Source organism: Salvelinus namaycush, chromosome 2 (genome assembly GCF_016432855.1).
Source record: "Salvelinus namaycush isolate Seneca chromosome 2, SaNama_1.0, whole genome shotgun sequence".
Classification (NCBI taxonomy): Eukaryota; Metazoa; Chordata; class Actinopteri; order Salmoniformes; family Salmonidae; genus Salvelinus; species Salvelinus namaycush.
The window spans coordinates 35657094-35684799 of NC_052308.1; the positions used below are offsets into that span (position 1 = coordinate 35657094).

At 41.2% G+C, this 27706-nt stretch overlaps 2 protein-coding genes across 3 annotated transcripts; both read right to left on the bottom strand.

The window, feature by feature from the left end:
• Positions 1-921: 921 nt before the first annotated feature.
• LOC120062290 (NADH-cytochrome b5 reductase 3-like) lies at positions 922-11074 on the bottom strand. Its single transcript, XM_039012143.1, has 9 exons — positions 11060-11074; positions 7411-7557; positions 4595-4667; positions 4203-4309; positions 3811-3940; positions 3396-3479; positions 3193-3278; positions 2914-3013; positions 922-2041 (listed from the first exon to the last, which is right to left on the bottom strand). Exons 1-9 carry the CDS (start codon positions 11072-11074, stop codon positions 1869-1871), a joined length of 915 nt encoding a protein of 304 aa, XP_038868071.1. The 3' UTR covers positions 922-1868.
• Positions 11021-24395, bottom strand: LOC120062260 (arginyl aminopeptidase (aminopeptidase B)). 2 transcript variants are annotated; one of them, XM_039012093.1, is made up of 11 exons: positions 23906-24395; positions 18249-18389; positions 17694-17845; positions 16845-16961; positions 16304-16539; positions 15770-15883; positions 15459-15571; positions 13389-13497; positions 13028-13252; positions 12667-12809; positions 11021-12021 (listed from the first exon to the last, which is right to left on the bottom strand). In XM_039012093.1, the coding sequence occupies exons 1-11, from the start codon at positions 24287-24289 to the stop codon at positions 11875-11877; spliced, it is 1881 nt and encodes a 626-aa protein (XP_038868021.1). In that variant the 5' UTR covers positions 24290-24395; the 3' UTR covers positions 11021-11874. The 2 variants fall into 2 exon arrangements, with proteins under 2 accessions (XP_038868021.1, XP_038868029.1); XM_039012101.1 differs by lacking the exon at positions 18249-18389 and adding an exon at positions 18450-18590 and having other exon boundaries at positions 23906-24394.
• Between the last annotated feature and the right edge of the window lie 3311 nt (positions 24396-27706).

The window sequence follows — 27706 nt, forward strand, 5'->3', positions numbered from 1 at the left end:
ATAGAGAGCTACTCCTACACCCAAACCAACTGCAATTCAGCATCTCAAATCCTCAGTAATCCCTAATCCCTATCAACAGTGTAGGCAGTGGAATTAGAAGAACCTTTCCAACTCCCACTCTGTCCCAGCATTTGGACCAGACTACATCGTCTGCTGAAATGCAGATGACTCCTCGTTGCGATATCATTCAACTGCCACAACCAGAGCAACATTGTTCCAGCAAATTGAAGGTGTACAAATGATTGTTTCCCTCCTCAATACTCTTTTATTTTTGCAACCAGGGATAATATCTAATGAATCGATTTAATGCGTAAACAGAACAGGATGGATCATGTCTGAGTGGAAGCAATTTGAAATGCTGCCAGAAATGTTAGTTTCTCTCTCTTCATAAACACAGAATACATTTTACAACGAGTGTAGTAGTGCATTGCAGATAAAACTCTTAAAGTATAATATATCAAACAATTGCCACAGGCATACAAAAAGCGCCTTTAATTATTATGCTCACTCAATCTCACTGAACACTTCCACATTTGCTAATGGGAAACCTACCATGATTACCGATAGTCTTGAATGAATCTTGAACAATGATGAGTGAGAAAATTACAGACATACAAATATCATACCCCCCCCCCCCCCCAAGACATGCTAACCTCTCACTATTACAATAACAGGGGAGGTTAGCATTGGGGTGGCTATGATATCTGTGGGTCTTAAATCACTCATCATTATTTACGATTCATTCAAGACTATCCATAATAATGGTAGCATCCACATTAACGTAGAAGTGTTTAGAAACATATTCTTATTTACAATAAAAGAGTCTCCAAAATGACACAATACATTATTTACCATTCATTTCTAGTGGGCATAAAATAATCTGAAACACAACCAAAACAAACAGCAAATGCCTCCAACACGTGTAGTCACAAGCTTAATTTAATCATCGATTGCTATGAATATTGGACAAAATACAAAACCTTTGACTACTTTAATACACTAAGTGAATTTGTCTCAATACTTTTGGTCCCCTAAAATGAGAGGACGATGTACAAAAAGTGCAAAAAGTCACATTAAAGCTGACAGTCGGCACTTTAACCTCATAGTCATTGTATCATTTCAAATTCAAAGTTCTGGAGTACAGAGCCAAAACAACAACAAAATTGTCAACATCCCAGTAAATACAAAGGGCACTGTATATATTTGTAACACTCAAAGCAGATGCCAAAATACAGTATAATGCATCTCTGCAGAAGCTGAAATACTTAAGTGCATATAATGTGTCATGTGTGCATTTAAAGCAATGCTGCCTGGGCGGCCTTCTCATATTCAGCACTGCACCCCTGGGCGTAATTCAGCTCAGTATGTGGCTTTATCTTTAGGGTCTGTTCTCTCTGTCCTGTTCTTAGGAAGAACATGCAAGGGTAAGAACATCAATAATAAATCAAAGCCTCAACAGCTCCCCTAAAAATACACAGGGCCCAATCAATTGTAGCTATCAGCAGGGGATGAGGCAGAGCTTAGTGGAGGCCAATAATACAAAGGTAGGACTTTGGTTGCAAGTGAGCATTTAATGATCAAGCTGATATATAAGAGGCCATGTCTGCACTTATCAGATGGGGCTTTTGGCAGTAGACTGATGCAGTGCTTCTAGTGGACTGAAATAGGAGTCGTTACTCATTTTGGGTGCCGGTATTGTTTATATTTAGGTCCTGGAACTCTGCAATATTTTTAACCCAATATTCTATAAAGAGATGCTGGTTCTCAAGCAGTAGTTCCAGCTCAAGTCTAGCACTGAATTGATGTCCTTGTTGAATTGAGAATGCCCAGGCCGGTGGTGGCTGGGAGGAAAGTCCCTTGGCTGAAGACTAGTAGGCAAAGCGCTGACTCTGCCGGTAGCCCAACTTGTCCAGGTTAGGGTTGCAGGCAAACTGGATCATGGGGGGCGGACCGCACATGAGCACCAAGGTGTCGTCACTGGGGGCAGGCAGGTGCTCCTGGATCATGTCTGCGTTGATGAAGCCCTCACTGTACTCCCAGCCTGAGCCACACAAATGGATCTTATTCAATCTTTCATGGGATTGCAAACAAGTACCGGTATGCATAAGGATTCAAATAAAATAAAATGTATTTTTCACATACAGTTTACAGCAGTTTTTTTTGTACATTTTAAATGTAAACTTTATTTAACTAGGCAAGTCAGCTAAGAACAAATTCTTATTTACAATGATGGCCTACCGGTGAACAGCAGGTTAACTGCCTTGTTCAGGGGCAGAATGACAGACTTTTACCTTGTCAGCTCGGGGATTCGATCCAGCAACCTTTCAGTTACTGGCCCAACACTAACCACTAGGCTACTTGCAGCGAACGGTGCAGTGAAAGGCTTATGTGCTAGCTCCCTCAACAATGCAGTACATTAACCGATAATAACAATGAAGAGTCAAGTCAAACATAATAAGTAGTAGAAGAGGTCAGTATGCTTAGTAAAAATGGACTCATACTATTTAGTAATATAGTGGTTATTGGAATCAATAGTATATATTAGAACAGCAGCGTTGAATGTGTCGTGTATACGAGTTCTGAGTGTGAATGTGTGTGTGTGTTAATGGGTGCTTCTGTGTGTGTGTGTGTGTGTCTGTAAGGGTTGGATTTGTGGGTAGTCAATGCAAATAATTTACAAGGTGCATATACTGGAGTCTCTCTGGTGCAAATAGTCTCTACGGTAACGTTACATGTCTGTGCAGGGAGACCGCCAGGTTTAGCTTTTCAGCAGTCTGAAAAGCTATTGTGACATAATATACACAATGAATACTAATTCAAAATGATAATACAAATTGACACATTTTGTTAAGACTTCTGAAATCTGGGATGCCAACACTTAAGCAACGCAAGCAAAAGCCATAAACCACATACCCTCGGGTGCCCTGTCCACTGTAAACCACAGCTTGAAGCGGTCTGGGTGTCTGACTTGGACCTCCTCCAGCTCATCCCTCAGCAGGATGTCCTTCTCAGTCTGAACACATATACACACACACAGTTAACAAAGGTGTCTGGTTCAGTGTTAACTCTCAACCTAAGTAAGCCTATGAGCTACATCCACAGTGATGCTAGTAATAAGCATTTATCTATCCTTTATTTATAGAGATGATATTAAAAGTCTAGGAGAGACCAGTGTGAGCTGCGGCCACACACCTGGTTGGCATACAGCAGGCTGCAGGTGGTGCTTTCACTGGGGTCCTTCATGATTGCGCGCACCAGCTGTAGCATAGGGGTGATGCCTACAGACAGGGAAGGGAGTTCAGCACCAGGAACTAAAACCACTCTACATTTACCTGTGCTTAGACAACATTTAAGTGTTTAAGTTCAGAGGGCAGGGTTGCATAGGGTAGATTCACCTGTTCCTCCAGCTATCAGACCCACAGTACTGGCAACTTTTATCTCAGCAGGAGACTTTTTGTCTGTCTGAACTGCAAACTGCCCTGTTGAATTTAATGGGAGAAAGCAATGAGACAACAACTAAGCCAACACAATTATTACTTTCCTTTTCCAGTGTGTGCTTGGGGAGCTATCTTGTCCAAAATGGAAGACAGTTGTTGGTTGTGTCCATTATCATCACACCACACCACACTTAAGCACACAAAGCTAAAACACCCAGTCCATTGGAGACTATGTGTGTGTCCCAAATGGCTCCTGATTCTTATGGGCCCTGGTAAAAAGTAATGCACTATATAGGAAATAGGGTACCCTTTGGGACACATCATTTTTGTATATATCAGAGGGAGGGTGTGCCAGGCAGCAGACTGGCCATACCATGTCCTTTGTACTCCAGCAGGCCTCCTGGTCCTCTGAAGTCTACCACATCTCCCAGCTGCAAACTCTCCAGGTATTGGGACATCTTCCCCCCGTCAGGAAACTTGAGGTGCACATTCCTGAAGTAGATCTGGGGAGAAATTTTATCCATGAAATACACTTTGCAGATCAGGGTCCGTATGTATCAAGCTTCTCATAATATGAGTGCTGATTTAGGGATCCGTTTTTAAATTTTAGATCACAAATAATAAGATTACATGGACAAAGGGAACCTGATCCTAGATCAGCACTACTACTCTGAGATGCTTGATACATACAGACCCAGGTTTGATAGTACTAGTGTGTTCATATTCAGAATATGATATAGGATTGCTTGGACAAGCCATACATACCTTCACAACCAGATCAACATATCCTTTGTCGTCGTCACTGGACACAGGTGTGTATGGTCTGACTACCAGGCTGCCGTCAATACGGGCAGAGAGGTATACATGATTCCCTAGAAGAAACAAATAAGGTGGTTAGAAACAAAGTCAACACTGACTTAAAATAGCGCTAGGGTCATTGGGTGTGGCTTCATCCTGATTGTTCTGCTAAATGACTCATACAGTAGAGAGCATTCCAGGAACGCAAATCAAGTATTACGTTGCGAGTCTAATTAATATGCTGGTGAGCTAAAGGACTATTTAGATTAATGGAACTGAATTCTACAAAATAATAATCAATGATCAAAAACTGTCACTTGACAAAACCCAGAAAGAACAATGTGCAAGTGAAGACTTACCTACAGGGAGTCCCAGGATATGTTCTGTTGAGGGAAGTCGAAAGCGAAACCTGCGAGTATCATGGTTGATCACCTATGAAAAGAGGCCATAGAGCCATGCATACACTATACAGTTGAAGTCGGAAGTATACATACACCTTAGACAATTACATTTAAACTCAGTTTCACAATTACTGACATTTAATCCTAGTAAAAATTCCCTGTCTTAGGTCAGTTAGGATCACCACTTTATTTTAAGAATGTGAAATGTCAGAATAATAGTAGAGAGAATGATTTATTTCAGATGTTATTTTTTTCATCACATACCCAGTGGGTCAGAAGTTTACATACACTCAATTAGTATTTGGTAGCATTGCCTTTAACTTGGGTCAAACATTTCGGGTAGCCTTCCACAAGCTTCCCACAATAAGTTGGGTGAATTTTGGCCAATTCCTCCTGACAGAGCTGGTGTAACTGAGTCAAGTTTGTAGGCCTCCTTGCTCGCACACGCCTTTTCAGTTCTGCCCACACATTTTCTATAGGATTGAGGTCAGGGCTTTATGATGGCCACTCCAATAACTTGACTTTGTTGTCCTTAAGCCATTTTGCCACAACATTGGAAGTATGCTTGTGGTCATTGTCCATTTGGAAGACCCATTTGCAACCAAGCTTTAACTTCCTGCCTGATGTCTTGAGATGTTGCTTCAATATTTCCACATCATTTTCCTACCTCATGATGCCATCTATTCTGTGAAGTGCACCAGTCACTCCTGCAGCAAAGCACCCCCACAACATGATGCTGCCACCCCCGTACTTCACAGTTGGGACGGTGTTCTTCGGCTTGGAAACGTCCCCTTTTTTCCTCCAAACATAACGATGGTCATTATGGCCAAAAGGTTCTATTAATGTTTCATCAGACCATAGGACATTTCTCCAAAAAGTACAATCTTTGTCCACATGTGAAGTTGCAAACCGTAGTCTGGCTTTTCTATGGCGGTTTTGGAGCAGTGGCTTCTTCCTTGCTGAGCGGCCTTTTCAGTTATGTTGATATAGGACTCGTTTCACTGTGGATATAAATACTTTGTACCTGTTTCTTCCAGCATCTTCACAAGGTCCTTTGCTGTTGTTCTGGGATTGATTTGCACTTCTCGAACCAAAGTACGTTCATCTCTAGGAGACAGAACGTGTCTCCTTCCTAAGCGTTGTGACGTCTGCGTCACACATAGTGTTTATACTTGCGTACTATTGTTTGTACAGATGAACGTGGTACCTTCAGACATTTGGAAATTGCTCCCAAGGATGAACCAGACTTGTGGAGGTCTACAATTTTTTTCTGAGGTCTTGGCTGATTTCTTTTGATTTTCCCATGATGTCAAGCAAAGAGGCACTGAGTTTGACGGTAGGCCTTGAAATACATCCACAGGTACACCTCCAATTGACTCAAATGATGTCAATTAGCCTATCAGAAGCTTCTAAAGCCATGACATCATTTTCTGGAATTATGCAAGCTGTTTAAAGGCACAGTCAACTTCTGACCCACTGGAATTGTGATACAGTGAATTATAAGTGAAATAATCTGTCTGTAAACAATTGTTGGAAAAATTACTTGTGTCATGCACAAAGTATATGTCCTAACCGACTTGCCAAAACTATAGTTTGTTAACAAGAACATTTGTGGAGTGGTTGAAAAACAAGTTTTAATGATTCCAACCTAAGTGTATGTAAACTTCCGACTTCAACTGTATATACAAAAGTATGTGGACCTTTAAATTACTGGATTTAGCTATTTCAGTCACATCCGTTGCTGAGAGGTGTATAAAAATTGATCACACAGCCATGCAATCTCCATAGACAAACATTGGCAGTGGAATGGCCTTACTGAAGAGCTCAGTGACTTTCAACGTGGCATCGTACCTTACCAACAAGTCAGTTCGTCAAATTTCAACCCTGCTACAGCTGACCCGGTCAACTGGAAGTGCTGAAGATCACCATGCGCAATGCCAAGCGCCGGCTGGAGTGGTGTAAAGCGCGCCACCATTGGACTCTGGAGCAGTGGAAACACGTTCTTTGGATTGATGAATCACGCTTCACCATCTGGCAATCTGACGGACAAATCTGGGTTTGGCGGATTGCCAGGAGATTGCTACCTGCCCCAATGCCAACTGTAAAGTTTGGTGGAGGAGTAATAGGTCCAGTGAAGGGAAATCTTAACACTACAGCATAAAATGACATTCTAGACGATTCTGTGCTTCCAACTTTGTGGCAACAGTTTGGGGAAGGCCCTTTCCTGTTCAGCATGACAATGCTCCCATACACAAAGCTAGGTCCATACAGAAATGCTTTGTCGAGGTCGGTGTGGAAGAACTTGACTGGCCTGCACAGAGCTCTGACCTCAACCCCATCAAACACATTTGGGATGAATTGGAAAGCCAACTGCGAGCCAGGCCTAATCGCCCAACATCAGTGCCTGACCTCACTAATTATCTTGTGGCTGAATGGAAGTAAGTCCCCGCAGCAATATTCCAACATCTAGTGGAAAGCCTTCCCAGATGAGTGGAGGCTGTTATAGCAGCAAAGGGGGACCAACTCCATATTGACGCCCATGATTTTGGAATGAGATGTTCCACGGTCAGGTGTCCACATACTTTTGGTCATGTAGTGTACATTGGTTGTCACAATGCAATGCATCAAGCACGACTATCAACATTCGGTAAAATGTTAAGACAAAAATTATTTCCATGAAGTACATATATGAATTAGGCACAGGCCTCTGAAGCACAGACCAAAAATGTATAATTAATTTGATACAGAGTATCTGTTTCAATAGCCCACAGTACCTCTTTATCGATGAGTGTTAGCTGGTATTTTTGAGTAGGGTCAAGCAAGGTGACTGGAGGCTTCTTCTTCTTGCCTAGATAGAGGGCTACAATTATGCCCACAGTGGACAGCAATACCACCCCAGCAGTCACAGCTACTGTCGTGGACTATATACAAGAGAGAAATAAGGTTTTGTGGTATAATAATAACAAATCACAAATCCTTCAAAGTATTCACAACCCTTGACTTTTCCACATGTTGTTGTTACACAAAGTTGGACTAAAATGGATTTGTCATTTTTTGTCAACGATCTACACTATGTAATGTAAAATAAAACACTAATATATCTTGATTAGACAAGTATTCAACCCCTTGAGTCAATACATGTTAGAATCCCCTTTGGCAGCGATTAAAGCTGTGAGTCTTTCTGGGTAAGTCTCTAAGAGCCCTGAACACCTCGATTGTTCAATATTTTTTGCATTTAAAAAAAAAATTCTCCAAGCTCTGTCAAGTTGGTTGTTAATCATTGCTAGACAGCCATTTTCAAGTCATGCCATAGATTTTCAAGCTGATTCAAGTCAAAACTGTAACTAGACTCAGGAACATTCTATGTCGTCTTGGTAAGCAACTCCAGTGTATATTTGGCCTTGTGGTTTAGGTTATTGTCCTGCTGAAAGGTGAATTTGTCTCCCAGTGTCTGTTGAAAGCAGACTGAACCAGTTTTTCTTCTAAGATTTTGCCTGTGCTTAGATCTATTACGTTAATTTGTATCTTAAAAAACTCCCTATTCCTTTCCAATGACAAGCATACCCATAACATGATGCGGCTTGAATGTATAAAGAGTGGTACTCAGTGATGTGTTGGATTTGCTTCAAACATAATGCTTTGTATTCAGGACATAGAGTTAATTTCTTGCCACATTTTTTTGCAGTTCTACTTCAGTGCCTTATTGCAAAAAGGATGCATTCTGTACAGGCTTCCTTCTTTTCCCTCTGCCATTTAGGTTAGTATTGTAGAGTAACTACAATGTTGCTGACCCATCCTCAGTTCTCCTATCACAGCCAATCAACTCCGTAACTATTTTAAAACATCACCATTGGCCTCATGGTGAAATCCTTGAGCGGTTTCCTTCCTCTCCAGCAACTTAATTGGGGAGGACGCCTGTATCTTTGTGGGGACTGGGTGTATTGATACACCATCCAAAGCGTAATGAATAACTTCACCATGCTCAAAGGGATATTCATTATCTATTCATTTAATTTGTACCCATCTACCAATAGTTGCCCTTCTTTGCAAGGTATTGGAAAACCTCCCTGGTCTTTATGGTTGAATCAGTGTTTGTAATATGAGGTACAGAGATGTTGTCATTCAAAAATCATGTTAACTTCTTATGGCTGCAGGGGCAGTATTGAGTAGCTTGGATGAAAGGTGCACAGACGTGCCCAGAGTAAACGGCCTGCTCCTCAGTCATAGTTGCTAATATATGCATATTATTATTAGTATTGGATAGAAAACACTCTGAAGTTTCTAAAACTGTTTGAATTATGTCTGTGAGTAACAGAACTCATATGGCAGGCAAAAACCTGAGAAAAAATCCAAACAGGAAGTGGAAATTCTGAGGCTGGTCGATTTTCAACCAAGATCCCATTGAAATCACAGCGAGATATGGATGAGTTTGCACTTCCTATGGCTTCCACTAGATGTCAACAGTCTGTAGAACTTTGTCTGATGCCTCTACTATGAAGGGGGGCCGAATGAGAGGGGAATTAGTCAGGTCTGCCATGACCTGACTATTCTTTGACCATGCGCGTTCACATGAGGGAGCTCTGTTCCATCGCTCATCTGAAGTCAATGTAATTCTCCGGTTGGAACGTTATTCAAGATTTATGTTAAAAACATTCTAAAGATTGATTCAATACATCGTTTGACATGTTTCTACGGACTGTTACGGAACTTTTGGACATTTCGTCAGGTTTTAGTGAACGCGCTTCCCTGACGTTGGATGTGTTTACCAAACACGCTACAAAAATAGCTATTTGGACATAAATGATGGACATTACCGAAAAAACGATCATTTCTTGTGGAAGTGGGAGTCCTGGGAGTGCATTCCGACAAAGATCAGCAAAGGTAAGTGAAGATTTATAATGCTTTTTATGAGTTTTGTTGACTGCACAATTTGGGCGGGTAACTGTATGGCTTGCTTTTGTGGCTGAATGCTGTTTTCAGATTATTGAATATTGTGTTTTGCCGTAAAGCTTTTTGAAATCTGACACAGCGGTTGCATTAAGAACAAGTGTATATTTAATTCTATGTGAAACATGTATCTTTCATCAAAGTTTATGAGTATTTCTGTTATTTGACGTGGCTCTCTGCAATTTCTCCAGATATTTTTGAGGCATTTCTGAACATGGCGCCAATGTAAACGGAGGTTTTTGGATATAAATATGAACTTAATCGAACAAGACATATATGTATTGTGAAACATGAAGTCCTATCAGTGTCATCTGATGAAGATCATCAAAGGTTAGTGATTCATTTTATCTCTATTTGTGCTTTTTGTGACTCCTCTCTTTGGCTAGAAAAATGGCTGAATGTTTCTGTGAGTTGGTGGTGACCTAACAATCGTTTGTGGTGCTTTCGCTGAAAAGCCTATTTGACATCGTACACTTTGGTGGGATTAACAACAAGACCTTTAAAATGGTATAAGACACATGTATGTTTGAGGAATTTTAATTATGAGATTTCTGTTGTTTGATTTCTGTTGTTTGAATCCCTTTACCGGGATTGCAGCCATAAGAAGTTTTAAACACTATAATTGCACACCAAGTCCATGCAACTTGTGATTTTTACTCCTGAATTTATTTAAGCTTGTCATAACAAATGGGTTGAATACTTACTGACTCAAGACATTTCAGCATTTCATATTTTTTATGAATTTGTAAACATTAAAAAAAAAACATAATTCACTTTGACCTTATGGGGTATTGTGTGTAGGCCAGTGACCTAAAATCTAATTTCCCCCCATTTTAAATGCAGGTTGTAACACAACAAAATGTTTAAGAAGTCATGATGTGTGAATACTTAAGGCACTGTAAAACTGTTTTCATTCTGCAAATGTTCTGCTATTATACGTTACATTTTTTTCAAGGCACTTCGTCAGGCATTGTCTCAGAATTAACAAAATAGCAGTCTTCCTGATGACATTTGTCACTGACAGTGTAGTTGCTTTTTAAATACAACCAATGTCAGACAAAAGTTGACAACTATGATGGTATCTGGAATTCTAAGGTTAAAAAAGCATTGCTTGCGGTGACAGACATACCAGCAGTTGGTTGCTTGGCTGGCAGCTAGGCAAGATGAGTCACTTGCACAAGTTTACAACATGAGTCACTAGTTAGTTATATTTTAATCAGTTCAATGTCAGCGCCAAATCTTCAAATATGTGCGTTTAATTTGACCAGTTCAGGGAATAGACGTTATCTGATAGCTGCAGTGCTTTGTTCCCACTCTGTTTAACAAAGTACCGCAAATTAGCTGACTAGTTAGGTAGCAAGCAACCGTATGACTGGCTATCAGGTGATGCTTGGAAACGTTAACTAGCTAAAGTAGCTACTGTACGCAGACAAGCAACACTGGAAATCATTTATTTAAACGACAGGATATTCTTACCAATGCGTACTTCATGGCGATTCTGAATGCCCCAGAGCAAGGTTATATTGTTGAAGCGAAGCTGTACTTGGCTAGCTATAAATTATCAGAGAAGGCACACCCAAAGAATTGAGTTGATGGGAGGGCGTATTTAGCGGTTACACCAAATTTGTCCAACTTCCGTTGGAGAGAAGAGGAAAACCAACCCAATTTTACAGCAGCACGATTGTGATACTACTGCAAGGAGTATACGTCAGCTTTGTTCTCAAGTGAAATATTCTGCCATAAAAGGTAGTAAAATAAAGTATGCTGTGGATGGCATATGCAATGAAATCAAGAAGATGCATTGAATCTTGAAAACCAACTACTGGATTTACTTCAAAAGAATATACTTTTACTGTTTGGAACATTTAAATTCAGCTTAGTTTGGGTGAAAAAAAGCATAATCAATGGTTTACATACTCAATACAACAAAGTAATACCTAGTTTTATTTTCCCTTCATTTTTTTTAATTTTTTTTAACCAATACTACTTAATTAGTATTATGCCCTCCCACAGCAAGTACTTTAAGTAAGACATACCCACAGCAGAGCCTTTAAGGCTGGCCTGCGTAAATACCTAAATTGAACCGTAAAATATGTAAATTGGCCTCTTTTCCTTGGTAACCACTGACCAAGCTAGATGACATTGGCATCTCAATCTAACCTGGTACAGTACATTTAAATAAAGGAGGCCATCTGAAAGTACTGGGTAAGACTACTACTCCTCTATTATATCTCTAGGCCAGGGTCAGTGAGACTAGACTCTGGATCTCATGTTCAGCTCCTATGATGCGCTCAGGCAAGGATCTTCTTGACGTAGTTGCGGACGTTGACATGGAGCTGATGGGAGGTGGCACTGAAGATCTCTGTGGCCAAAGCCCTGGTCTCCTCTGATCCATTCCACAGTGCACGGTACACAGGCAGTGTGTACTTCTGTTTCCCCTGGGAGCAAGATACAATTTAATATGCTAAGATACTACTATTTACATGATTGTTTCAGACACCTGAAAAATACACTTAACTTTAAACTGACACTATAAAAATACACATATGGTATGCACATATCACACACACATAAATATATTATATTTACTATAATAAAACAAACTAGCCTAAAAAAAGTGCCTGACAAATACTATAATTTATTGTTATTATTTTGTACTTTTAACCATTGTTCTCCTCAATTGGTAGTTAGTCTTGTCCCATCGCTGCAACTCCTGTACGGACTCGGGAAAGGCAAAGGTCGAGAGCCATGTGCCCTCCGAAACACGACCCTGTCAAGCCACACTGCTCGCTTAACCCGGAAATGTGTCGGAGGGAACACCGTACAACTGGCGACCAAGTCAGCTTGCAGGCGCCCAGCCCGCCACAAGGAGTCACTAGAGCGCGATGGGACAAGGACATCCCGGCCGGCCAAACCCTTCCCGAACCCGGACGACGCTGGGCTAATTGTGCGCCACCTCATGGCCGGCTGTAACACAGCCTGGGATCGAACCCGAGTCTGTAGTGTCTGTGATGCAGTGCCTTAGATCACTGCGCCACTCGGGAGGCCCTATAAGTTGAGGACCAAACATTTGTTTTTCTGACCTGGCAGCTGAGGAAGCTGCGCACATGTTGATATCCTGGCTGGTGATGATTCTTGGCGACCATCAGGGCCCAGCGCAGTCGTAGCTCAGCGTTGTTTGACATCACGATGTGAGGGTACTGCTCCTCCAGTTTCTCCATATTACCTTATCAAAGTCGGAGGGATGGTACATCATTGGTGTGACTCATTTCAAAAGTAGTGTACGCACATCCAGACTTGCAGGTGCAAGTTACAAAAAGTAAAGTAATGATATAAAGAATAGAGATCCACACACTGAGGAATTGGGGTGAATCACATGCATCTTCAGAACAACGATTGTGCTAAGGGTATCAGTACAGAAGTGTTGTTACCATCGTGTCCTACCTCTAGGCAGTGGGGACTTCTCTATGATCTTTTCCAAGAAGTAGACAGCCTGGTTAGTCTTCCAGGCCTGGATGTTGGTCTTCTTGATGCTGGCCATATCCAGGACCTCAGCAGCCCACAGCTCTGACAGTTGCTCAGCAGGCTTCATCAGGCTCTTGCCAGCCGACAGGTCAGGGAGGTATGGAGGCCAACCGGGCACATTGAGCCAGCTATCAAATTCCAGACCTAGCAAAGAGACCACAAGGAGAGTGAGGTCAGTTTGTTGTTACAATCTCACTTCCAAGCTTAAATACTCATTATAAAAAGGCAACTACGACCCTAAAAGGCCAATCTAACACTAAAAGCAACTACTGTGTTTTACCCTTAATCATGTCTACTCCTTTCTTCTTCAGGTCAGGGAAATACTCCAGGAAGAACTCCAGAGCGTCCTCTGCCATAACACTGCGGAACTTGAACTTGTCAACGTAGGCCTGTGAGAAGAAACACCCACATGTCAGACTGTTGCCCTAATATACATATACAGTACCAGTCAAAAGTTGACACGCATACTCTGGAATGAGTTTCTTTAGGTTTGACTATTCTCTACATTGTAGAATAATAGCAAAGACCAAAAAAGAGATTCTACAAATTAGCCACCCTTTGCCTTGATGACAGCTTTGCACACTCTTGGCATTCTCTCAACCAGCTTCACCTGGAATGCTTTTCCATCAGTCTTGAAGGAGTTCCCACATATTCACATATTTGATGTCTTCACTATTATTCTACAATGTAGAAAATAGTAAAAATAGAAGAAAAACCCTGGAATGAGTAGGTGTCCAAACTTTTGACTGGTACTAAGTATTCACACCTAGCAGTCTTTCAATGGGTTTCATGTCTGGGCTTTGGCCACTCAAGGACCTTCACATTATTTTTCTGAAGCCATTCCAGCATTGCTTTGGCTATATCCTTGGGGTCATTCTCCTGTTGGAATGTAACATTTTCGCTCTAGTCTAAGGTTGTTTGCGCTCTGACGCAGGTCCTCATCAAGGATTTGCCAGTATTTGGCTCCATTTATTGTTCCCTTTATCCTTACCAGTCTCCCAGTCCCTGACGCTGAAAAACATCCCCAGAGTATGATGCTACCACCCCTATGCTTCACAGTAGGGATGGTGTTCGACGGGTGATTAGCTGTGCCTGGTTTCCAACAGACATAGTGCTTTGCATTCAGGCCAAGTAGTTTTTAAAAAATTCATCAGACCACAGAATATTTTGCCACGTGAATTCATTCACGTGTCTTTTTGCAAACTCCAGGCGTGCTATCATGTGCCTTTTTTTCAGGAGTGGCTTCCATCTGGCCACTCCCATAAAGCCCAGATTGGTGAAGTGCTGTAGAGACTGTTGTCCTTCTGGCAGGTTCTCCTATCAGCCAAGGAACTCTGTACTTCTGTCAGAGTGGTCATTGGGTTCTTGGTCACCACCCTGACCAAGATCCTTCTTGCCCGGTTCCTTAGTTTGGTCGGACGACTAGCTCTAAGCAGTCTGGGTAGTTACATATTTTTCCAATTTTCAAATGATGGCAACCACTGTGCTCTTGGAAACGTTCAACACTCTAGAAATAGTTTTATACCCTTCCCCAGATATATGCCTCATCACATCTCGGAGAGCTACAGACTGGTCCTTGGAATTCATGGTATAGTTTCTGCTCTGACATGCACTTTCAACTGTAAAACCTTATATACAGTGGTGTAAAGTACTTAAGTAAAAATACTTTAAAATACTACTTAAGAAGTTTTTTGTTGTACTATTCATATTTTTGCCAACTTTTACTTCACTACATTCCAAAATAAAATGATGTACTTTATACTCCATACATTTTCCGTAACACCCAAATGTACTCGTTACATTTTGACAGGAAAATGGTCCAATTACTTTTTATACTTAAGAATATTTTAGCAATTTTATTTATTTTTGATACTTAAGTATATTTAAAACCAAATACTTTTAGACTTTTACTCAAGTAGTATTTTACTGGGTGACTTTCACTTGAGTCATTTTCTATTAATGCATCTTTACTTTTACTCAAGTAAAGACACATGAGTACTTTTCCACCCCTGCTTATATAGACAGGTGTGTTTCTTTCTAAATCATGTCCAAACTGAATTGTCTACAGGTGGACTCCAATCAAGTTGTAGTGACATCTCAAGGATGATCAAAGGAAATTGGATGCACCAGAGCTCAATTTGGAGTGTCAGAGCAAAGTGGTGTGAATAGATATTTCTGTATTTAAATTATCAATAAATGTTCAAACATTTCAAAAAACATGTTTTCACTTTGTCATTAAAATTACATATTTAAATACATTTTTAATTCAGGCTGTAACAACAAACTGTGGAATAAGTCAAGGGGTATGAATACTTTCTGAAGGCACTGTAGAATGAGAAGCAACACCAACCTTGAGGAAGGCATCGAAGTGACTCTGGTCTCCAGCCAGGTGGGCCAGGTAAGAGACGAAACAGAAGCCCTTCTCATATGGCGTCTCATTGTAAGTGTCATCAGGGTCAACACCTGAGGGATGGGAGAAAATAAAATGTTTTGCTTTAACTTGAGCAGTCATGATCAAGTGTATCAGTTCTATTGGGTCTGCAGCTCCATAGGCAAATCTCAGTCGGATTAACTACTAATTAAACTAAGACCACTGGGCTACTAATGAAATTGGTCTTGGCTTTAGCCTTAGCAGTCAAGGCTAAATGTAAGCAGTCTGACCTGGTTTGATCTTCACACGCAGTTTATTGAGAGGGTGGTCCTCTCCGGTGTTGTCCATGTGCTGTCTGAGTAAAGCCCTCCCAGTCGCTGCCTCCAGACTAGTGATGGCCTCTCCTGCAAATAATAACACAATAGACATCAGGGCTTTGAGAGTGATAAGACAGCCAGGTGTGCACAAATAGCCGTGTAGACAACTACTGTTTACTTTCAAATGGAAAGAGTTGTGGGACTTGAGGATGAGCCCATCATACAATGCTACAGCAGGGCTCGCCAATCCTATTTCTGGAGAGCTACCTTCCTGTAGGTTCACTCCAACCTCAGTTGTAACTAACCTGATTCAGCTAATAAACCAGCTAATTATTTAGAATTAGGGGCACTTGATGAAGGTTGGAGTGAAACCAACTGGACAGTAGCTCTCCAGGAACATGGTTGGAGAGCCCTGGTCTACAGTAGACAAACTGTGGCAAAGTGATGTACTATGCTGATGTCGAAAGGGCTTTATGAAATCAATTTGATTGATTGACAGTCTCTTACCGTAGATCTCCCTGCACACCCGGCGCTGGGCGTACATGGTGAAGCCCTCGTTGAGCCAGAAGTCACCCCAGTTGGCATTGGTTACCAGATTACCGAACCAGCTGTGGCAGATCTCGTGCACAATGACGTCAGCCAGTGAGCGGTCTCCGGCCAGGAGGCATGGGGTTACGAAAGTTAGGCAGGGGTTCTCCATGCCCCCGAAGGGGAATGACGGTGGCATGAACAGCACGTCATACCTGAGGAGATGAACCAATTATGTAGCTGTATGTTTATAAGCAGAATAAGTCATGACACTGAAAGCGCAAAGTCAGTGGTCACCATCCCTAGTCATGGAAAGAGCTACAGTGTGCAGTTTTTTTTTATTCTAGACTAGCACTAAGACACCTGATTCAACTAATCAAGGTGTTGATTAGCTGTTGTCAGGTCTTGTGTTTTAGTGCAGTGCTGGAACAAAATCCGGCATTCCCTGTAGCTCTTCAGAACCAGGGTTGTTGACTGACCACTGAAGTATTGGACCATATTGTTAATTGGGGAATTTCACCTTCCCCAGACGTAGGGTCCAAATAGTTTCTCTCCCACAACCAGAAATTCCTCGATGACTCCGTCGTACTCCTGCTTGGCTGCCTGCAGCAGGCATGGCTCTGTCCACACTCGGGTCCTAAAAGATACAGATGTACAATTACTACCAAGCATTGAAACTCCATAAGCAAACACTATCATGCATGTTCTTCAAAGCACATTCTTCAGCAGCATTTTATGGCCCATAAGTAGCAAGTGCAGTTTTCATTCAAGTTCAAACTTCATTCAAGTTGAACATTCACCCTGCTTTTTGATTCTCATCTCTCTAATCAGTCTGACACAGAGAATGCATTTTGCGGGTCAATGACCAACACGCCCAGGTTGTTATCAATAAATGCTTTAGACGGGAGAGGAATATTGTCTTGTACCTACTGTGAGGGTAGGTGAGGTCTATACTAGAAGCAGAACGCTTAACACTGTCAAATTACGCCCCTTACATGACCAAAACAAATTGTCAAACTGTCACAAGATTTAGAGGCCTAGCCTGGGTGCCAGTCTATTTCTGATCTCTTGACAATTCCTTGTGGAATTGTCATATTTGGCTTGAGCACAAACAAATCAACAGCACAAACAGATCTGGGACCTATCCAAGGCCACCCGGGGCGGCAGGTAGCCTAGTGGTTAGAGCGTTGAGCCAGTAACCAAAAGGTTGCTAGATCAAATCCCAGAGCTGTCGTTCTGCCCCTGAACAAGGCAGTTAACCCACTGTTCCTAGGCCGTCATTGTAAATAAGAATTTGTTCTTAATTGACACCTTAAATAAAGGTTAAATAAAAAAATATTTTAAAAAGGCAACGTAGAGACTCTTTCACCTTGGCCCCACCTCCGCAGAGACTAAGTCTCCTACAGCCAAGGCCACCAGGTAGGAAGGGATGGGCTGTTCCATGGTGAACAGGAACGTGTTGTCTGCCATCCTGTGTTCTCCCTTACTGGCACTCATGACTGCTGTGAAACCATCAGGAACCTGTGGAGGCAGGCAGGGCAGTCTTGGGCCAGAGTCATCATGATCGATGATGGTACCAATATCCATTACTAATACAGACAAAGTAGTCAGAATGGTGGATAAGGTGAGTTTCCCACCATACGTTAAGAGCTTTTTCAGCAATGTGTGTTAATACTAGTCCTATAATTCAGAGTGCTTTAAGTATTGAAAAACAAGTGAACACAACAAGGCAAAGCACATGAAGTTGAATGACAGGGCAAAATAGAATAAACAGGATAATAGACAAAAAAGATGTGAATGACAAAAAATAAAAACACAGAAGCTTAATTATCCTGCAAAGAGAAATAGATTGTGAGACAGCATTGTCTCTGTGGTTATCCTCCCATGGACATTGGCTCATTCAGAGTCCAGTCCAGGGGCTCACCTTCACGGCGGCCGAGTAGGTGCTCTTGACAGCCGGCGTGTCAAAGCAGGGGAAGAAGGAGCGGTTGAGCACGGCCTGGCCCTGGGTGAAGACGTAAGGCTTGGCCTTCCCAGCTGTCTGCTCTGGATCCAGCCAGCACACCTAGTGGGTAAGGGGGGGCAGAGACCAGGGCTTGAGTGTGGTGGTAGGGGCACACTTTACCTTCACAGCAACCGAGTAGGGGCTCTTAGTCATGGGGGTGTGGAAGCCAGGGAACAGGCTGCGGTTCAGCACAGGGAAGCCAGAGGTGTAGAGGAAAGGCTCTTTCTTTTCGGCAGTCTGAGCAGGCTCCAGCCATGATATCTACAAATGTATGCTGGGTTTAATGAGGATGATGCAGTTTTCATGAATAGGCACTCATTTGTTGCACTTATGTACAGTGCATTCGTAAAATATTTTGACCCCTTCCACATTTTGTTATGTTACAGCCTTATTCGAAAATGGATTAAATAACCAAAAAATACTCAATCTACACACAATATCCCATCAAGACAAAGCAAAAACAGATTAAGAAATGTTTGGCATAGTTATTCATTATAAACTGAAATATTACATTTACTTAAGTATTCAGACCCTTTACTCTGTACTTTGTTGAAGCACCATTGGCAGTGATTACAGCCTCAAGTCTTCTTGGGTATGATGCTACAAGCTTGGCACACCTGTATTTGGGGTGTTCCTCCCATTCATATCTGCAGATCCTCTCAAGTTCTGTCAGGTCGGATGGGGAGTGTAGCTGCACAGCTATTTTCAGGTATCTCCAGAGATGTTCGATCGGGTTCAACTCCAGGCTCAAGGCTGGGTCACTCAAGGACATTCAGAGACTTGTCCCGAAGCCACTCCTGCGTTGTCTGGCTGTGTGCTTCGGGTCATTGTCCTGTTGGAAGGTTAACCTTCGCCCCAGTCTGAGGTCCTGAGCGCTCTGGAACAGGTCTTCATCAAGGATCTCTCTGTACTTTGCTCCGTTCATCTTTCCCTCGATGCTGACTAGTCTCCCAGTCCCTGCCGCTGAAAAACATCCCCACAGCATGATGCGGCCACCACCATGCTTCACCGTAGAGATGGTGTCAGGTTTCCTCCAGACGTGACGCTTGGCATTCAGGCCAAAGAGTTCAATCTTTGCTTCATCAGATAATCTTGTTTCTCATGGTCTGAGTCTTTAGGTGCCTTTTGGAAAACTCCAAGCAGGCTGTCATGTGCCTTTTACTAAGGAGTGTCTTCCTTCTGGCCACTCTACCATAAAAGGTCTGATTGGTGGAGTGGTGCAGAGATAGGTCCTTCTGGAAGGTTCTCCCATCTCCACAGAGGAACTCTTGAGCTCTGTCAGAGTGACCATCAGGTTCTTGGTCACCTCCCTGACCAAGGCCCTTCTCCCCAGGTTGCTCAGCTCTAGGAAGTCTTGGTGGTTCCAAACTGCTTCCATTTAAGAATGCCACTGTGTTCTTGGGGACCTTCAATGCTGCAGACACTTTTTGGTACCCTTCCCCAGATCTGTGCCTCGACACAATCCTGTCTCGGAGCTCTACAGACAATTCCTTTCAACCTCATGGCTTGGCTTTTGCTCTGACATGCACTGTCAACTGTGGGACCTTATATAGACAGGTGTGTGCCTTTCCAAATCATGTCCAATAATTTAATTTACCACAGATGGACTCCAATCAAGTTGTAGAAACATCAAGGATGATCAATGGAAACAGGATGCACCTGAGCTCATTTTAGAGTCTCATTGCAAAGGTTCTGAATACTTATGTAGATAAGGTACACTACCATTAAAAAGTTTGGGGTCACATGAAATGAGTAGCAAAATGTATAGGAAATATAGTCAAGACGTTGACAAGGTTATAAATAATGATTTTTAATTGAAACAATAATTGTGTCCTTCAAACTTTGCTTTCGTCAAATAATCTTCCATTTGCTGCAATTACAGCCTTGCAGACCGTTGGCATTCTAGTTGTCAATTTGTTGAGGTAATCTGAAGCGATTTCACCCCATGCTTCCTTAAGCACCTCCCACAAGTTGGATTGGCACTTCTTACGTACCATACGGTCAAGCTGCTCCCACAACAGCTCAATAGGGTTGAGATCCGGTGACTGTGCTGGCCACTCCATTATAGACAGAATACCAGCGGAGTGCTTCTTCCCTAAATAGTTCTTGCATAGTTTGGAGCTGTGCTTTGGGTCATTGTCCTGTTGTAGGAGGAAATTGGCTCCACTTAAGCGCCGTTCACAGGGTATGGCATGGTGTTGCAAGATTCCTTTTACCCTGTACAAATCTCCCACTTTACCACCAAAGCACCCCCAGACCATCACATTACCTCCACCATGCCTGACAGATGGCGTCAAGAACTCCTCCAGCATCTTTCCTTTTTTCTGCGTCTCACAAATGTTCCTTTGTGATCCGAACACCTCAAACTTAGATTTGTCTGTCCATAACACTTTTTTCCAATCTTCCTCTGTCCTGTGTCTGTGTTCTTTCGCCCATCTTAATCTTTTCTTTTTATTGGCCAGTCTGAGATATGGCTTTTTCTTTGCAACTCTGCCTAGAAGGCCAGGATTCCGGAGTTGCCTCCTTTACTGTTGACATTGAGACTGCTGTTTTGTGGGTACTATTTAATGAAGCTGCCAGTTGAGGACTTGTGAGGCATCTGTTTCTCAAACTAGATACTCTCATGTACTTGTCCTCTTGCTCAGTTGTGCACCGAGGCCTGCCACTCCTCTTTCTATTCTGCCAATTTCTCACATGGAATAGCCTTCATTTCTCAGAACAAGAATAGACTGACGAGTTTCAGAAGAAAGTGCTTTGTTTCTGGCCATTTTGAGCCTGTAATCGAACCCACAATTGCTGATTCTCCAGATACTCAACTAGTCTAAAGAAGGCCAGTTTTATTGCTTCTTTAAAATCAGCACCACAGTTTTCAGCTGTGCTAATATCATTGCAAAATGGTTTTCAAATGATCAATTAGCCTTTTAAAATGATAAACTTGGATTAGCTAACACAACGTGCCATTGGAACACAGGAGTGATGGTTGCTGATAATAGGCCTCTGTACGCATATGTAGATATTCCTTTAAAAATCCCCCGTTTCCAGCTACAGTAGTCATTTACAACATTAACAATGTCTATACTGTATTTATGATCAATTGTTATTTTAAAATGGACAAAAAAAGTGTTTTTCTTTCAAAAACAAGGACATTTCTAAGTGACCCCAAACTTTTGAACGGTAGTGTATGTTTATTTGTAATACATTTGCAAAAATAAAAATAAAAAAAATGTTTTCGCTTTGTCGTAATGGGGTATTGTGTGTAGATTGAGGGGGGAGGGCATAATCCATTTTAGAATAAGGGTGTAATTTAACAAAATGTGGAAAAAGTCAAGGGGTCTGAATACTTTCCAAATGGAGTGCATACTTCCAAGAAATGTGAAACTAAAAACCATGAAACGTTGCAGACTATGAATATAATGTATAGCCAACAGAGTTGATCTAATTTGAAAAGAAAAAAGGTTTTACGGTTTTAAATATACTGAACAAAAATATAAAACGCAGCAATTAACCATTTTACTGAGTTACAGTTCATAATTTAAAAAACGGCGCGGTAGAAAGGACCTCTCTCAACAACATTGATGCCCTGAATTTAGCAGCTGCTAAATCGACAGATCAGTTGGAAAAAGTGATGGGCTACTTTCTGCACACGCCAAAGTCAGTGTAAACCGGAGTGACTTGACACAACGCTGGCCAAACAAGATGTAGCTACAAACAACACAGAGTTAAATGGTTCCAGTCTACCGTGAAGTGTTCATCCATGTATACGGACGGGTAAGAGTCTAGCTACATTTTAAGATATACGTTTTTAATTTTGTCAGAGTCGTTTTCATTGAAAGATAAAGAGTACTGTTAGCTAGTTATGGAACGTTACGTGTATGATCTGTGTAGTAATATTATTTGAATCAGAGAACCTAGTTGTTAGCTTTAGCTACCTGCAGATTCATACTACAGCTATGACAATGTTTGTATAGGTAGTAGTGTGAGTTGGGATTATGTCAGTTTATTGCTTAGCTAGCTAGCTACATGGCTAAACAAGACTCCACTTCGACAGATGATTAAATGACCCGTCAAGTTAGTCAGGTGTGTCTGGCGGTGCTTATGGCCATCTATTGTATTTCATGTGTGTCAGGTAAGCATCATCTAATAATTATAAAATATTTGTATCTGGACACTGTTTTTTATATTGCTACTGCACAAGTAACCATTTTACTGTACAGTTTACACCTTCTGTATCCTGTGGATGTGACTTATAAAGTTAGATCATATTTGATATCGTGTGTGTTACCAAAGACGGTAATGTGAAGAACAACATGACCTGCATCAAAATCAGATTAGGATACAGGCCAAGGACTAGATAGTGTATTTTTACCTGGAATTTTTCCTTATTGTAGGCCACTACTTTTAACACTTTTAGTCTTAACCTTTGGTTGTTTACTAAACTACTCACTCTGTTTAACACATGGCCTCACATGTGAATCCTGAAAGAGACGGGTGAGGCTAAGAAGGTGTGAACGATGCTGAATGGATGTAGACAAAGAAGAGCTCTCCAGTAGGTGTGCCAAAACATTCCAGGACCATTTTCTCAAAAGTGGGGTTACAAGTTTCTGAACTTTTAAAGCAGAATTACTTTCCCATTGTTCTTCAACTGCAGTGCATGATATACCAGTCTCTACTTTTATCCAACATTGAATTTTTTTTATTTTTAACATTCACATTTTTCTACATAAGACCGAATCGAGGTGGTCGGTCACATAAGGAAATCAGTCAATTTATTTAAATTCATTAGGCCCTAATCTTTGGATTTCACATGACTGGGCAGGAGCACAGCCATAGGCCTGGGAGGGCATAGGCCCACCCAATTGAGAGCCAGGCCCACCCACTGGGGAGCCAGGCCCAGCCAATAAGAAATAATTTTTCCCCACAAAAGGGCTTTATTACAGACAGAAATGTTCCTCAGTTTCATCAGCTGTCTGGTTTCAGATGATCCTGCAGGTGAAGAAGCCGGATGTGGTTACACGTGGTCTACAGTTGTGAGGCCAGTTGAACTGACAAATTCTCTAAAACGACGGTGGTGGCTTATCTCAGAGAAATTAACATTCAATTATCTGGCAACAGCTCTGGTGGACATTCCTGCAGTCAGCATGCCAATTGTACACTCCCTCAAAACTTTACACATCTGTGGCATTGTGTTGTGACAAATCTGCAAATTTTAGAGTGGCCTTTTATTGTCCCCAGCCCGGTGTAATGATCATGCTGTTTAATCAGCTTCTTGATATGCCACACCTGTCAGGTGGATAGATCATCTCGGCAAAGGAGAAATGTACACTAACAGGGATATAAACAAATTTGTGCACAAAATGAGAGAAATAAGCTTTTTGTGCGTATGTAAAAAAAAATATATATATTTCAGCGCATTAAAAATGGGACCAACATTTTACATGTTGCGTTTATAATTTTCTTCTGTATAGGTTCAAATAGAAATACATTCTTAGTAACCAATCATCTGGAAGTAACAAGCTAGTGTTGTTGTTGCTAGGTAGAGTGACTCTAGTTACGACGGCTGAATGACATTCTCTTACCCCTGGTCCATCCGAAGCAAGAAACTTGACCACCACTCGAAACTGTTCCTCAATTTTACATGGTGCTGGGAATTTTACAACCAGTGTGGTGCCATAACTGGTGAAATTGCGCGTCATGAATTCTACTTTCACCGAATCCGAATCATCTTCACTTCGGCAGTAGGACACCTCTTGCATTGAGAGGGAGGGATGAATGTCCAACAGTAGCTCGTTTTGAGAATCTTGGATGCATTTCAGCTGTAGCGTTTCAGTTCCTCTCAAAGTTCTCTTCTCAAAGTCCACGCTTAGATCCAAGTGGAAGTGTTTTATCTTGAATTGACGAAAGCTCGAAGACGTAGCCACGTCCTCTGCTAGATCGGAGTGCAGTTTGAGAGATTTTTCCATATTTTAGTAGCCTACAGCTAGAATAACTGGGTAAACGTGAGTCTTCCTCCAACGATTGGCTGCACCGCTTCTTCTTCTTCTTCCTCGGTGGGGTGTATCGGCGATTGGCATCCAACAGCTGCACATCTCCAGCATCAACACACAAAAAAGTACTTCTGGGTCACGGAAATCTTCAAAATAAAAGTCCCCGCATAATAGTAGAAAAGTGTCAATAACCTGTATTTATTCATGATATATGAAAAATAAATTACAATGATTCATATTTGTTAATATTTAAGTGACATTTGGCTTTTAAAACATGTTCCAAGTTCCAATAAATGCCACCAATGCGAATCACTGTATATGGAATACATATTGGCTTATAGAGCAAACACTATTCTGGGTTCCGTAGTAGAAGTATTTTAGGTGAAAAATATGGGTTGTTTATGAATTCTAAGAATCCAATAAAAAGGGATGAAAAATGTAGGTGCTGGATTTTAGGCCGGTAGCAACCACCACAGGGTGTCCGTTCAGAACCCAAGGAAGCAGTAGTTCCAGTTCAAGGGTTTAATGAAGATACACACACACACACACACACACACATACAACACCACTCTCTGTGATACTAATTGTGCTTATTTAACTGCATGCACAATAAAACATCATAAAGAAAATAACATTTTTCTAAGGAGGTAGAATAAGCAGTGGTGGAAAAGTACTCAAATGTCATACTTGAGTAAAAGTAAAGATATATTAAGAAAATTACTCAAGTAAAAGTAAAAGTCACAGAGTAAAATACTACTTGAGTAAAAGTCTAAAAGTATTTGGTTTTGAATATACTTAAGTATCAAAATTAAATGGAATTGCTAAAATATACTTAAGTATCAAAAGTAAAAGTATAAATAATTTCAAATTCCTTATATTAAGCAAACCAGACGCCACTATTTAATTTTTATTGGCGGATAGCCAGGGGCACACTCCAACACTCAGACATCATTTACAAACAAAGCATTTGTGTTTAGTGAGTCTGCCAGATCAGAGGCAGCAGGGATGACCAGGCATGTTCTCTTGATAAGTGCGTGAATTGGACCCTTTTCCTGTCAAAATGTAAGGAGTACCTTTGGGTGTCAGGGAAAATGTATGGAGTATAAAGTTTCTTTGGGAATGTAGTGAAGTAAAGGTAAAAGTAGTATAAATAGTCAAGTATAAATAGTAAAGTACAGATACAACAAAAAAACGTAGTACTTTAACGTATTTTTACTTAAGTACTTTACACCACTGAGAATAAGCAGGAGACAAAAACCAGTTGGTCATCAGAACGGAAACTACAGACTGCCTGAGGCCCAGCCTGGTCCAGTATTACAATAAATCCTGGGGGAAAAGGCTACTGATTGGCTAATAAAATTATGATTACCAAGACCTTATTTCAATAAAAAAATAAAAAATACATTTGGGGTCTTGGAAAGGAGATGAGCTGAACGTTTTTACAGTAGGGAATATTTAGTAGGGTCTGTATCTGGGTGCCGCAGTAAAAGTATTGTAGGAAATACTTCGTCGGGTATATAAAATGTACACGTATGGTGTCATTTCATGGAGCTTTTAATAATACGCAGTGTTGCTGGCCTTTTACTCCACCCATTCCATTGGTGGCCACAATTTGAAGCACTGTATATGTAATACATACTGGCTTATGCCAGGGGTTCTTAAGGACCCAAATGAGAAATTCTATGTTTTCCTGGGACCAAAGCTTATGAAAACATGCAACTAGACGTAAATATTTGTACATTTCATTGCCCTTATGCTTAAAACAAATGCAATATAGACAAAAAAAATGACAATTAAATGAAATACCCATATAAATAGCAATTCATGCTTATTTTTCCTGATTAAAAACACTTAAATATCTGTCTAGGTTGAAACTGTTGCTGTTAAAATACAATAAATCATTTTAATTCTGAACTGGAATTAACTAATTGATCACAGCACACAGATGTATAACAGAACACACACACACAAACACAGTCCTAATCAGATGTGTGTGGCTGGTTGAAGTTTTCAACAAGCATGCCTTTTCTGTGCTCAAGTTTATTACACTGCAACCCTGAGGTCATGCTCAGCTTTGAGTCTGTTTCTGTACTTAAAAAAAAAAGTATGCCAGTGTAACGGATGTGAAATGGCTAGCTAGTTAGCGGGTACGCGCTAGTAGCATTTCAATCAGTTACGTCACTTGCTCTGAAACCTAGATGTAGTGTTGCCCCTTGCTCTGCAAGGGCCGCGGCCTTTGTGGCGCGATGGGTAACGATGCTTCGTGGGCGACCGTTGTTGATGTGTGCAGAGGGTCCCTGGTTCGCGCCCGTGTCGGGGCGAGGGGACGACGTAAAGTTATACTGTTACACCAGAGTTGAGAACCCTGACTCGCATAGGTATGTGGTGCCAAACTGGATCAGAGCATCTACTGCTTTCTCAGTCAGTCCAACCTAGACTTGTTTTCAACAATCATTTCTACAGTAAGATGTACAGTAGACCTGATCATTTTTTGTCTTCATATGTACTGTTACTTAGGGTTGCACTAACAGTAGCTAGTTAGCTTGGTTTGGCTAACGTTAACTAGCTATTAGCTGTGTTCAAGGGGATTGTTTTAAAGGGAAACATCTACTACTGAGAGAGAGTAATCCCTTATTTCTGCTTATCATCACTTGTTATAAAATGAAAACAATGCCTTGCTAGCTGACTTACTTTTCCACTGTCTAAGCACGGTTTCCTGAAGCATTCTGCCCTCTTCTGACAAAAACTATTCTGGGTGCCACAGTAAAAAGGTTGTACGGAATACCTAGTAGGGTCTGTAGATCCTTCAGTGTATCCTCGCTTATTTCGATGTCAACCTCTCCAATTACATGCTGCTCATTTGATTCAGTTTTCATAGAGCTTACGATTTCCTCATCTGATAAACCTCCACTACGACTTTGTCTCTAAGTGGTAGTATTCATTCCCAATATCTTGGGTGTCTGAGATTTTATTGAGCTGCACCACTGACACTCCATCATATGAACTCGTGGCTATATCAGGATGAAGATCAGAAACAGGTTCTTTATCCTCAAGTGTGTAAATTTAGCATATTAGGTTGGCAGTCTGTGGCTCCTCTGAGCAGTTGACATTCCCTTATTGAAATTCTCCACAGGTTTTGTACCTGAGCCTCATTTACATTCTGGTTGTGCCATTTTGTTTAATTTCACCTTGTCACTAGCAACAGAATGTATGTTATATTCTTGTCCCACATATTCCTAAGATTTTTGACACTACGTTTAATGACAATTGGTTTTCCAATTGGCCATTGCAATGTTTTGCCAACTTCATCCCAAAATTGGAAATCAAATGTTTAATTATGCTGCATAACAGAATGTATTGACATTGAAATAGCATGGTAATCCCAAAAACAAC

Bases quoted from the DNA above. Each gene is read 5' to 3' on its own strand.
- LOC120062290 (XM_039012143.1), bottom strand. The intron at 3,279-3,395 runs GTGAATCTACCC...CCCTGTCTGTAG, and splicing joins TCTGATAGCTGGAGGAACAG to GCATCACCCCTATGCTACAG. The intron at 2,042-2,913 runs GTATGTGGTTTA...TGTGTGGCTCAG, and splicing joins AGTGGACAGGGCACCCGAGG to GCTGGGAGTACAGTGAGGGC.
- LOC120062260 (XM_039012093.1), bottom strand. From the start codon at position 24,289: ATGGAAAAATCTCTCAAACTGCACTCCGATCTAGCAGAGGACGTGGCT. The intron at 17,846-18,248 runs GTGAGCCCCTGG...CTGCCTCCACAG, and splicing joins CCTACTCGGCCGCCGTGAAG to GTTCCTGATGGTTTCACAGC. The intron at 12,810-13,027 runs GTAGGACACGAT...GACTTTGATAAG, and splicing joins GAAGTCCCCACTGCCTAGAG to GTAATATGGAGAAACTGGAG.